This window comes from Ambystoma mexicanum, chromosome 12 (genome assembly GCF_040938575.1).
Source record: "Ambystoma mexicanum isolate Mex_15411 chromosome 12, UKY_AmexF1_1, whole genome shotgun sequence".
NCBI classification, from domain to species: Eukaryota; Metazoa; Chordata; class Amphibia; order Caudata; family Ambystomatidae; genus Ambystoma; species Ambystoma mexicanum.
The window spans coordinates 657299325-657311480 of NC_090936.1; the positions used below are offsets into that span (position 1 = coordinate 657299325).

At 46.7% G+C, this 12156-nt stretch overlaps 1 protein-coding gene across 6 annotated transcripts in view; it reads left to right on the forward strand.

Annotated features, from left to right (window-relative positions):
* Positions 1–12156, forward strand: part of HBP1 (HMG-box transcription factor 1) — a 735347-nt gene that overhangs the window by 218036 nt on the left and 505155 nt on the right. For all 6 annotated transcript variants that reach the window (XM_069629135.1, XM_069629138.1, XM_069629136.1 and 3 more), the window contains 3 exons: positions 8476–8611; positions 8814–8925; positions 9016–9125. In XM_069629135.1, coding sequence (XP_069485236.1) covers positions 8476–8611; positions 8814–8925; positions 9016–9125 — 358 coding nt within the window. The remainder of the gene's footprint in view (positions 1–8475; positions 8612–8813; positions 8926–9015; positions 9126–12156) is intronic.

Genomic DNA, 12156 nt, shown 5'->3' on the forward strand with positions numbered 1-12156 from the left:
GAGGACACGCGTCAACTGTCGTTCCCACAAAAACACTCTTCGGAAGGCACTGGAGGGATTCCTTCGACGTTAAAGTAGAAATCTCAACATTTGGCGAAGATCCATCACAAGATCCCTTTCGACCCCTGGACCGCTCTGGTACATCTGTTTGGACCAGAGAGAAATTTGAGGGATGTATGGATAGGCTAAAGAGGTTTGTGGACTTCTTGGAGAAATCCACACCCAAAAGACCTAGAGAGGGAAATCCTCTCCCTGTGACTAAGCTTCAGAAAGTCTTTGACCCTTCTCAAGATGAAGAAGAAGAATATATTTATGACCTCACTGAGGAGGAGGTTCAAGATGAAGATCCCTTTGCTGACATTGAGAATGTTCATTTGGACCCCACAGAGGGTTGGGGAGACAACCCCGACCTCATTGATGCTCGCCCTTGGCAGTCACCTACTCCAACACCGGAACCTGATGCCTTGTGCTTGGACTTCCCCACAACCACCCCCACTCGGCAAACGTCCCCGCTTGACGACCAAATGGCGTTCAACGCCATATTGAGGAAAGCAGCCTAGCATTTCCATATTGCTACCCAGGAGGCTGTTCCAGAAGCTGATTTTGTGGAGGACATTTTGAAAGAAAAACCACCGGCCAGCCAGGCTTTCCTCTGTTAAATTCGATCAAGAAGCTGTTGACCCCTTCTTTATTGATGCCTTCCCTTACTAGAGCAGTAAATCCTAAGGTAGAAAAACTGTTTCGACCCTCCTCCTCTGACACCCTTTACATCAAGGGGTCATGCTACTCCGGATTCACTGGTAGTATCAACTGGGGAGGCACCCCCTGACAAGGAGTGTAAAATGCTATACGCTCTGGGAAAAAGGGTCACAGCGGCTGCATCTTATTCCACTTGCATCGCAAATAATACAACCTTGTTGGTCAGCTATGTTGATGCACAATGGGCCATGCTACAGGAGGACCTTCAAGAAGTCCCTGAACCGCTGCAAGCCTGTCTGCTCTCCACAGTAACAGAAGGCAGACAAGTTAACCAGAGTATCCTAAAAAAATAATTTGGATGCAGCAGAGACAGCCGACAGGTCCCTGGCTCAGGGTACTCTCCTGAAGGAGCACGCATGGATAAGGAACTCTGGTTTCAAACCAGAGACCCAAGCTTCACTTACAAATAAACCGGTGGAAGACGCTAATTTATTTGGGAAGGCAGTTGATGAAGCCCTCGAAACTGCAAAAAAGGAGCAGGACACCTTTAAAACTCTGGATCAAATCCCCCAGAGACGTTCACAAAGGAGGCAGAGTGGGAATAGACGTTCCTTTTGTGGCCAACGTTTCCCTCAAAATCAAAACGGTTCGGGAAATAATTGGTCCTCTCCCCAAGGAACCAGCAGCTACACCACCCCATATCCCACAAGAGTTCAACAATGTGGTAAAGGAATGGGCCGGAATTCTACCCCTCGAGGCTCCCCGGCCTCAGGCCAAAAATGACCTCCAGATCCGTGTCCCCTCCCATGCATCCCCCGGTCAGGGGCTGGCTAACATCATTTCTTCAAGCATGGGAGGGAATAACTACAGACCAGTGGGTACTCAAGACTGTTGCCCACGGGACTGTATAGAATTCTGCCGGACCCCCCAATTCAGACCGCCACGATCAAGACTCCTGATGCCAGAACATCTGCGCATCCTGCTACAAGAAGTCGAGACCCTGCAGGAAAAGGGCGCCATAGAAGTCGTACCTCTTCTACAGGTAAACAAGGGTATTTATTCAGTGTACTTCCTTGTACCCAAAAAGGATCTCACCATGCGCACTGTACTATATTTGCGCCCAGCGAACACATTTGTCAACCCCAAAGGTTTCGTATGGTCACTCTGCAGGAAGTAATTCCCCTGCTCACACAGGTGGATTACATGGTAATATTGGACATGAAAGATGCATACTTTCATATTTCAGTGTTGCCCTAGCACAGAAAAAAACTCAGATTCATGATACAGGACAATTACTATCAGTTCAATGTACTACCCTTCGGTATATAGCCTCTGCACCAAGGGTATTTACAAAGGTATTGGCAGCAGCACACCTGTGCAGGGTATCCATCCTGGTTAATCCTTACCTCGACGACTGGCTCATAACAGGGGACTCCTACGAGACGTGCCTGTCAAATACCCAAAAGACAATAGACCTTTTGTTTAGCCTGGGATTCTCCATCAACGAGAAGAAATCCAGCTTCGACCCCAGTCAGGTCAAGCAGTTCCTAGGGGCTCTAATTCGAACAAAGGACGTTCTCCTCTTCCCCTCCGAGAGGGTCCAAAACATGTTGTTTCAAATCCCTCAATATGTAGCCAGTCAAGAGGTGACGGTACGCAAAGCTATGCGACTGTTAGGAATGATGGTGCCATGCATTTATTTGGTTCCTCACGCGCGCTAGCGCCTGCTTCCAATGCAGGAGTGGCTCAATAGCCAGTGGTGTCAGGCCAGTGGACAATGGGACGATCTAATAGTTGTCTCACCAGCCCTCGTTCTTTCGCTGTGGTGGTGGTTGAGGGAGAACTTCTTAAAGGGAAAATCCTTCAGCACTCCCGCAGTGGAAGCCACTCTCACTACAGATGCATCTCTCACAGGGTGGGGGGCTCACCTTCTTCAACAAACAGCGCACAGAGTTTGGTCGTCAGACATGGTGTCCAACCACATAAATCTGTTGGAACTGTTAGCAGTGTTCAAAGCACTGAAAGCCTTACAGACACAACTGCAAGGGAAGACGGTCTTGATCCTCACAGATACCACCACGGCCATGTACTATCTGAACAAGCAAGGTGCACTCACTCTCCAGGGCTGTCCAAACTGTCCCAGAACATTTGGAAGTGGGCTCTCAAACACAACATGTTCCTGTTGTCACAACATGTTCCAGGGGAACTCAATCTTCTGGCAGACGTACTCCGCAGAGATTTCCAGCTACCCATGGAGTACGAAAGGCGATTACACAAAGACATTGTCTCCAACATTTTCGCAGAATGGGGCTTCCCAGAGATCAACCTGTTCGCAACTCTGGAGAACGCTCAATGCCAAGATTACGCCTCCAGGTACCCCCAGACCCGTTCCAAGGGCAACGGGCTCTCGATCACATCGTCAGGGAAATTTGTTTACGCTTTTCCCCTGACTCCCCTACTCAACAAGATAGTGCACAAGATGCACCAGGAACCAGTCACCCTGATATTGGTGGGCTCCCATGTGGGCCTGCCAACCCTGGTTCGCTCATCTGATGGTGATGTCTCTATCTCTCCCAGTGAAACTCCCTTGCCCGTACAACATGTTGTCTCAGGACAAAGGGAAGATACTTCACCCAGACCCACAAACTCTGAACTTAACGGCCTGGCTCCTGAGGTCATAGAGTTTGGACACCTTCAACTCCCTCAGAGATGTATGGACATACTCGGAGAAGCAAGAAAACCCAACACCAGATACTGCTATTGCAGTAAATGGAAACACTTTGTTATCTGGTGTAATGCCAAGGGCGTCAATCCCATTGACTGCTCTCCTACTCACATTGTGTTGTACCCGACCCACTTACTGGATTCAGGATTGGTTTTGAATTCACTGAAGGTTCACTTAGCTGCCCTCTCAGCCTACACTACGTCACAGCAGAAGGTGTCATGGTGGAAAATACCAGTTATTAAGGCTTTCATGTAAGGGGTTAAAAGGATTCATCCCCCCATTTCTAACCCAGCTCCTGGATGGGACTTAAATGTGGTTCTAACTAGACTTATGGGATCCCCCTTTGAGCCTATGCACAAGGCTAGTCTAAAAGACCTCACCTATAAAACAGCCTTCCTAGTGGCTATCATTTCTATAATAAGGGTGACTGAACTACAGGTTCTTTCAGTACTAGCCCCTTTTGTTACTGTTCACAGAGACAAGGTGGTTCTGTGCACTCATCCTAGATTTGCGCCCACATTTATCTCCAAGTTCCATGTGAATCAATCAATTGAACTGCCTACTTTCTTCCAGAACCCCATTAACATGGCAGAAAGAAGCCTACACACACAAGATGTGCGTAGAGCAGTCATGTTTTACCTGGACACAACTAAACCACTGAAGAAAACAAACCAATTTCTCGTTTCAATGGCAGCGGGTAGAGAAGGGGATCCTGTCTCTAAATCAGCAATCTCTAGATGGATTGTCAAATGCATCACACTCTGTTACACTCTTGCTAAGAGAGAACTGCCCTTCAAGCCTAGAGCACATTCTACTCGAGGCACTGGGGCTTCCATAGCATTCATTGCAAACGCTCCCCTAGAGTCCATTTGCAAAGCGGCAACGTGGAGTTCTGTACACACCTTTACAAAACACTATTGCCTAGACACTCATTTTAGGTCTGATTCTCAGGTGGGACAAGCAGTACTAAGACATCTTTTCACTACTGTTCCTTCTCACAACCCACCTCCAACTCCAGGTACTGCTCGCCAGTCTATGGACAGAATGTGATTCTAAGCAGATTAACAGGCATCAGAAGACATGCATTATTTACCATAAAAGCATTTCTGAGGATTGCATCTGCTTAGATTCACATGCGCGCCCACCCTTCCTCCCTGCTCGGCTGGAAGAAACATAGACGTCTTACTACTTTCGCTCTTTTCTGTACTCACTCACGTTTGTCATAGGCTCCCTCGCGGCAGAAAAAATACAATCGGAGGGACCTCGACGCGTGAGGAATTTTGGGTACACTACACGTGACATAGGGATAGTGTTACAGGCACGCACATGTCAACGTCCTCTTTTGATTCTCGAAAGACAAGATGCAATGCTCCGCGGTGAGCACTGGATGTCGGACTAGACGCACAGCATTTTAATCTAAGCAGATACAATAATCAGAAATGCTTTTACGGTAAGTAATGCATGTCATACCTGAATAAATAATCAATATGCAGAAAGGCTGCTGGATGTTCATTATTTATTCAGGTATGACATGCTTTACTTAACGTAAAATCATTTCTGAGGATTGTATTGTGATGCTGGAAATGCATCAGAGTGACAGGGCCTCCGTATCCTTGTTCTTTGCTGCTTTTTATCGTGTGTTCTGTCTTGTTTTCCGCGCAGGAGTTCATGTGGGACTCCTGGCGGTGCAGCTCTCTTTTGGTTTGGTGAACGGACTTGTGGGATACCCTTATGGCACCCATGGGCGGGGGTACAACCCTGTGCCCCTAGTGTATGTTTTTGGGCACCTGTGGGTGGCCCGCAGAGCAGGGTATGGGCTGGTGGCAGCTCCATGCTGAATTTGACAGGTGCGCGGAGTATCCTCCATTTTGGGATACCCCGGCCCTGCCATTGGGATCAGTTGATTCCTGATGGAAAACAATATGGCCCCGGTGGCCTCTTGCTTTCTACTACCCATTACCTTGTTTTCCCAAAGTCCTGGGAAGCCCTGACTCTGTCCCTTCCTCCTGACTGGCTGTTGGGTGGAAATGCCACATATGGTGGTGTTGTGAAGGCCCGGCCAGACTAGCTGGAGCCTTCCCGGTGATGTATGTTGTGGGTACCTCCTTGTGGGTGGGACCTGGGTGAATAGAGTGTGTGACGAATATGCATTCTGTGTTGTGGGTGTTTAGTATCTTGTGGTTGACACAATGACTGAGACAACCCTGCCCGAAACCGGTATGAATGCAGCTTGGTGTGTTGAATGGCTCGGTACTTTTCCAAATACACATAACTTGTTGTGAGTGTCTGGAGAGAAGTGAATGGCCTGAATACCTCGTGTGCCTGATTGGCTGCCTGCATGCATGAATGCCCGTAGTTGTGATTGGATGCTGGAGTGTGACCCAGCGGAATGAATGGGAGATCAACAGTATATCTGGGGACCTCTCACTGCTAGGAATCGTGTTCAGAAGCTGAAGTCCACTACGACGAGTAACTGGAGTAACTGACGCTTGACCTTGAAGCCCCGCTGGACGAGAAGAATTGCTGTTGCTCTCCTTCACAATCTGAAAGCTGCTGTGTTTCCAAGGACTGACCCAGAGAGGATCTGGTAAGGCGACCTCTTCCCGAGCTACGAGGGACCATCGTGCACAGCTGATCTTTGCCAACGCTCCCTGGTAGACAGACCTTCGACAGGCTGCCGACCCGATACGGGGACTGCTGCGGAACTCCAAGGAGAAGCACTCGGACTATTGTCCGCCACTGTCGACGACCGTCGTCTCCGGTCGGATCCGCCGTGCTCCCGTTTGCCTAAGAACTTCCATTGATCATCGGACGCTCTCGTCTGCATCGTCACCCGCTTGTCTCCCGCTGGAGAAGGCCTGACCGTCGACGCGCCGAGGAGCATCCACCGGTGGGTTTCCCGCCACCTAAGGACCACAGAGACGCAGACGACTCTACGCCCTTTCTGGGCCACAGTTCTTCAACATTTCTTTGCGGTCCAGAACTATCGTCACCGAGGTGCCCCGCATGCCTCTCTCTTGCAGGACGCCAACACCCTGTCGTCGACAAGCACCGCTAGGAACGAAGCTGCCACTTCCCTGCCGTAGTTCACCCTGTTCACTGTCGGACGTTCGACGACCCGTGACTCCCGCCTTAAAGGGAGGGCACTCAAGAAGGGCCGTCGATTCCCCGACACCGAACGCCAAGTTCCCCGACACCTATCGACGATCCGTGGCTCCCGCCTGAAAGGGAGGCACTCAAGAAGGATCGGTCGACACATCGTCTGAGAACTCTACTCCACCAGGTACATTGGGAGGGTAAAACCTCAATAGGAAGAAGTGAGACTATTGAACATATGGACTGGGCTTGTGCGATATATCCTTATTTTACAGGTTGCCCAGGTGGGGGGTCTCCACACAGAACTGTGCCTAGGGGTAGGGGTCAGCATTCTGCCTATTGTTTCAACCATCTTACGTCCTGCCTATCTCTATTGCTGGTTTCCTCGTTATTAATCTGTGTGACATTTTAACCGTACAGTTGATGCACTTTAATGAGATTCGATAACATTAGTGGTTTCCACTTTAGAATTGTATATATTTATCATTATTGACTTCCTTGTACAAAGTGCGTTATTGTGATCGTGTACATACCTTTGAATATTAATTATATAAAGACTGTGTTTTCAGTAATACAGTGTGTGGACATTCAGTTGTGGGGGTTCGGGGACTACACTGTACTTAAGAACCAGCCCGCATCACCTCCTGAGAAGCTAGGCCTTGATTGCTCGACCACGTACCAATAATAGAGAATCTTTGCTGGGGTCCTCTGTGCCTCTCCTCTACCATATAGAGAGCGTAAGTACAGACATCCCCTACCAGTCTTTACATGTATCTGCTTAGATTCAATGTGTAGTAGGCTGTGCCCAGCGCCTACTCAGTAATGCTCAAAGCGTACACACTGTTAACTGTGTGCATGCCCAACTAATATTCAAACACAAATAATGAGTACAATCTTGATTTAATGAAAGAAAAATAACAGCAAAACAGATTCTTGCCCCAGACAACACGTGTTTTAACCATTAATGACAAGTGTATCTTTTACATTTTTGGTTTACACACAGCTCAATAAAGTTGTTTGCACAGAAATGTCTAACAATCTCTTATTGGTCATTAACTCATACGTGTAAAGCTTGATTCCAGTGACACAGTAAAAGATATGCAATTTCATAATTGGACATTTAATGATAATATATATACATTTTCTCTGAAAAGTGCATGAACCCTAATAAAAAAATGAACCAAAGCAATACTGAGTGAGTACAAATTCTCACTCGGTCACTCCCAGAAGCTCTGAGCCAAGATATCCTCATCCATGTTAACAAAATTCAGAAACTATTGCAATTGCAAAGACTAGGTAGCTGGACAATATGAAATGGTATTTATTTATAACAATCGATCAGTAAATGCTTTAGCGTTTGACCAAACCCCTTGTTTTTACAAAGATGACCGTGAATGGATTCAGTAGGGAGGCCCCTAATGGGACCCCATAGTTGCAAAGTGCCTAATAAATTAGATCTAAATCGCACGAAAACCTTTCGCAAAAAACGGTCAGGTATACTATGTATTTTGAAAGAGTACCCAGAAGTCTATGCAGGCTAACAAACGCCTCATACAAGGAGTACCTGGAGATTTGAGTCTTGATACAGACTCCATTCAGTCATCCTAATATATAAGTTCTTGTAGGGTTATCTACTAAAGTTTGACTCCGAGAGCTGATATCGTTCAAGAAATTGTCGCACCATGATGGAAAAAGCTCTAGTCGTTTGAATGATACTCAAAGCAGAGTGTAAGGTGATGTATGAATCATTTCATGCTTTGTGGCTCAGTAAGAATGTTTACTACACACAGACATTGTATTGGAAAATGTATACAGCTTGTAGACACCAAGCATGCAAGTAATTGAGTATTCTTTTCTGTGTTTTCTTTGCTTATGTTGCAAAATAGTTTTTTGCAAATGTGTTCTTGTTTTAAAAATGTCACTTTAATATTGCTTTTTGTTTGTTTTTGTTTCAGATCATCTCCTGTTAACATAATTGCTACTAGCAATAGTTTACATTCCTATGCTCGTCCTCCCCCAGTTACTTCCGAGTCTGAGCCAAACTTTTCTAAGCATCATTGGAAGGTGGAAACCCCAATAAAGCATGAGCGGGTGAGGTTTTGTGTGTCATCCACATCAGTACCAAAACTTTATTTAAACATTTTCTAAAATGCACATGAAATTATATATTTTTTTAAATAATTACCAAAAATTCAGATTCTAAAATGAAAACGTAGAAACATATAAGGATAGAATAGGTTTGTGTTCATTCACATTCAATTTTATAAAAAAATTATTTTTATTTTTTTAATAGGCAAGCAGTGAATCAGAATCTGGTATTTTTTCGTTGTCTTCACTATCCGATGATGATGATCTGGGATGGTGCCATTCTTGGCCTCCGACAATTTGGCACTGTTTTCTAAAAGGTAAAATGGTTGCAGTATAATGCAGATTACCTTTAAGATCATATGGACATGGAAAGCTTTTAACTTCTGTTTGTATTGTTTTAATATTAGGCACCCGTTTGCACTTTCATAAAGGATATAAAGAATGGCAGGATATTGAAGAATATGCTGCATTTGACAGCTGTGAGAATGAAGAGGATGTTGCAATTGGCACCTATAGGGTAACTATTTAACATCAATCTATTTTTTGGCCTTTGACCTGTTCTTTTTTAAACACAAATTCAACTTTCCTGGAAAGTATTAGTTTGTGTTCCATATAAAAGTAGTAAAGTCATCAAAGGTTCGAAACTGCAGAAACTTGGAGTGATTTCTTTCTTTTGCTTAATCTAAAATGCAATGCATCATGAGTAACCATCCATGGTTTAAAATGTTTGACAACACTGTGTCTGACAACCAACATTGTTTAGACAGACTCACATTTAAAATGTAATTTATTGCATGTTCTCTAGCATTGACTCTTTTATAGATTCATATTTCAGTTTTTTCCATTGTCGGGCTAGATATCTTCAAACTAGATTTACGTATAACAAATCTTTAGAGAAATGTTTCCTTTCTTCTCGACCATAGGATATTTGTTTCCTTCAACAAAGTACATCAATAACTCACTGTATGGATTAATACATTGGAGGGTTTGCAAATTCCGAAAAACAAGTATTTTCTGCTGAGAACTGGTTTACTTATTAGTCGACCTGGCCAAGCTTATTGTCTCACGGCCAAACCACAGTGGGAATTGTTGGTGAATAGAACTGCAGCCTCCTTAGATATGCAAGTGCTGAGGTTGAGCTGGAAATTTGTGAATATGCCGACCTCTCTTGAGACAGTCTAGTGGCGCGTCCTTTTTCTCCCACCTTGAGTTAGAGACATAGTTCACATCACTGGCATAAGCCAGCATACTAAAGGAATTTAGGGGCTGCGATTACATAAGTTGACGGGATTCAAAAAGAATAGATGTCCCCAGCCTTGTAGCTGACATTGGAATATTCAGCTTAAGTAGTGGCTCTTTTCTGAACTTCAGCAAACGTCAGAATGTCAACCATCAGGGACATCTGTCGAGGAAAAATAACTGCAGATTTTGGTGAGCAATCAAGGGGTGGATTCTGCCCAGTAGGAGTAAAACACCTTTGCAGTATCAATGGTCTCAAGTAGGTGAGTCAAGGTTTATCTTTACTTGGTGTATGTTTCTTGGGGCTGACCTTGTTCTCAGAGGTTCTTGATGGCCGTAATAGGTACATTTTTGTTCGGGGCTTCAAAAATGTGTGCATCAACGTCCAAAATCTTGACGTTGTCATCCCTAATGCCCAGTGGTCTTATGTCATGACATTGACAATGATATGAAGCTACTAACAGTGGTGGTCTCGACGTTGATGGCGAGCTGTTCACAGATATGATCTTCAACATCAAGCACTCGATACCAAGTGATGCTAGGAGTGCTTACACGGACACTGTGTTGCTAGAGGGCACTCCCTTGGAGCTAGAAATATAAAGAAAATATGTTTCTGATGCTTGTTAATCTGCTTAGAATCACATGCTGTGCATAGGTCCGACATCCAGTGGTCACTGCGGAGTATTGCATTTTGTTTTTCGTAGTCGAAAAGGGACGTCGACGAGGCGTGTCTGAAATACTATCCCTATTGTGACGTGTGTTGTACCCACAATCCCTCACACGTCGAGGTCCCTCAGATTGTTTTTTTCCGCCCAGCTACTGGTCGCCTTTACGCGGAGCTCCTCGAGAGACATTGCAGATTCCTTCTCCTCGACCTTTGGTCGTTTTTTCCTGTTTAAAGATTTAATATATCGATCCCTCCCTCGACGCAGTTGTGAAGCTGTCTCCGCCGAGCAAGATCTTCGACGGAGGGGACGAGCGGAGGAGATTTTTCGGCGTTGCCGAACACGTGGCCTGGCCTCGCAGGCCAAATACAGTAGGGAGAGTGGGGTCGTGGGACATCTCTGATTCTTTTTCTGAGAATGCCTTTCCTTTTCCCCTTCCTTTCCCTTGGGGTAGTTATCACGGTTTATTGCCTCGGCTATAGAGAGGACACCCTTTAGGTTTTGCCCACTTTGTAAGGGCAAGTTTACTTGGAAGGACAAGCATTCACGGTGTAACCGCTGCTTGCCCCTCGATCACAAAGAGGAGGGTTGCTCGGCTTGTCGGCTTCTAAAGCCAAAGACTCTAAAAGACCGTAGGGTCAAGAGGTGGGCGGCCTACGCTATGTCGAAGGCCGGGTCTTCACCCGCCGCTGCGATCACCGACAGTGACGAGGAACGTGATAACACGACCTCCGCTACGGAAGTCGTACACCCCTCTAAAGAGCGCTCGCGCTCTTCGTCGTCTGTCCCCGGCCCCGACGGGCTCGGCTCACGCCCTGCTTATGGGGATGAACACCCCGGCGACACTGACGCACACGAGACGACACATAAACACACAACCCATAGCTCTTCTTCGTCGAAGACGAAGAGAGCATCAGCGCCCAAGGAGACGCAGGTTACACCGGCGGCCTCCTCGGACCGTTCAGGTTCGAAGCCCCTCTCGCAACCGCAGCCGCGACCAGCGACTGGGCTTTCGGCAAATAAGGGTGCCGCCCCCAAAACCATCGGCCGGCGCGCACCAGCAGAGAGCGCACGCCGCCGTAGAACGATCGACACCCATAACGTCGAAACCCCAGCCCTCCGCTGACAAACGGGTCACAGAGAGCTTGTCGAGGATCGTGGCAGCCGACGCCCAGAAGCGTACGCCGAAGGACACGTCGAGCGCTACGCAGAGGTCGAAAGACACGAAAAAGCCCGAAGACAGACAGGGACTACCCCCTTCAGTCGGGGGGACCCCCAGCACTCCGGAAGGCTTTTCGGAGGGCAACGGGACACTTTCCCTGACGTTATGGGAGAGGTCGAGCCGTTTTCAGCTAGATGACACTAATTTTCCCCCGCTAGACCACTCAGGGGTACCCCATGAAACCATGGAAAGGCTCCATCTCTGCATGGAGAGAATGGAGAGGTTTATGAACACCCAGAACCCTCCCACTCCCAAGAGAACAAGAGAAGGACCTCAGGAGGACCCCAGGGCCAAATACCCGAGGCAGGACACAGCCTTAGACTTCCATAATGTGTATGACCTCACGGGTGAGGAATACTTAGAAGAGGAGGATGATTTTGTGGACAATGAAGATGGACAGAACCAAGAGGAAGGTCTGGAAG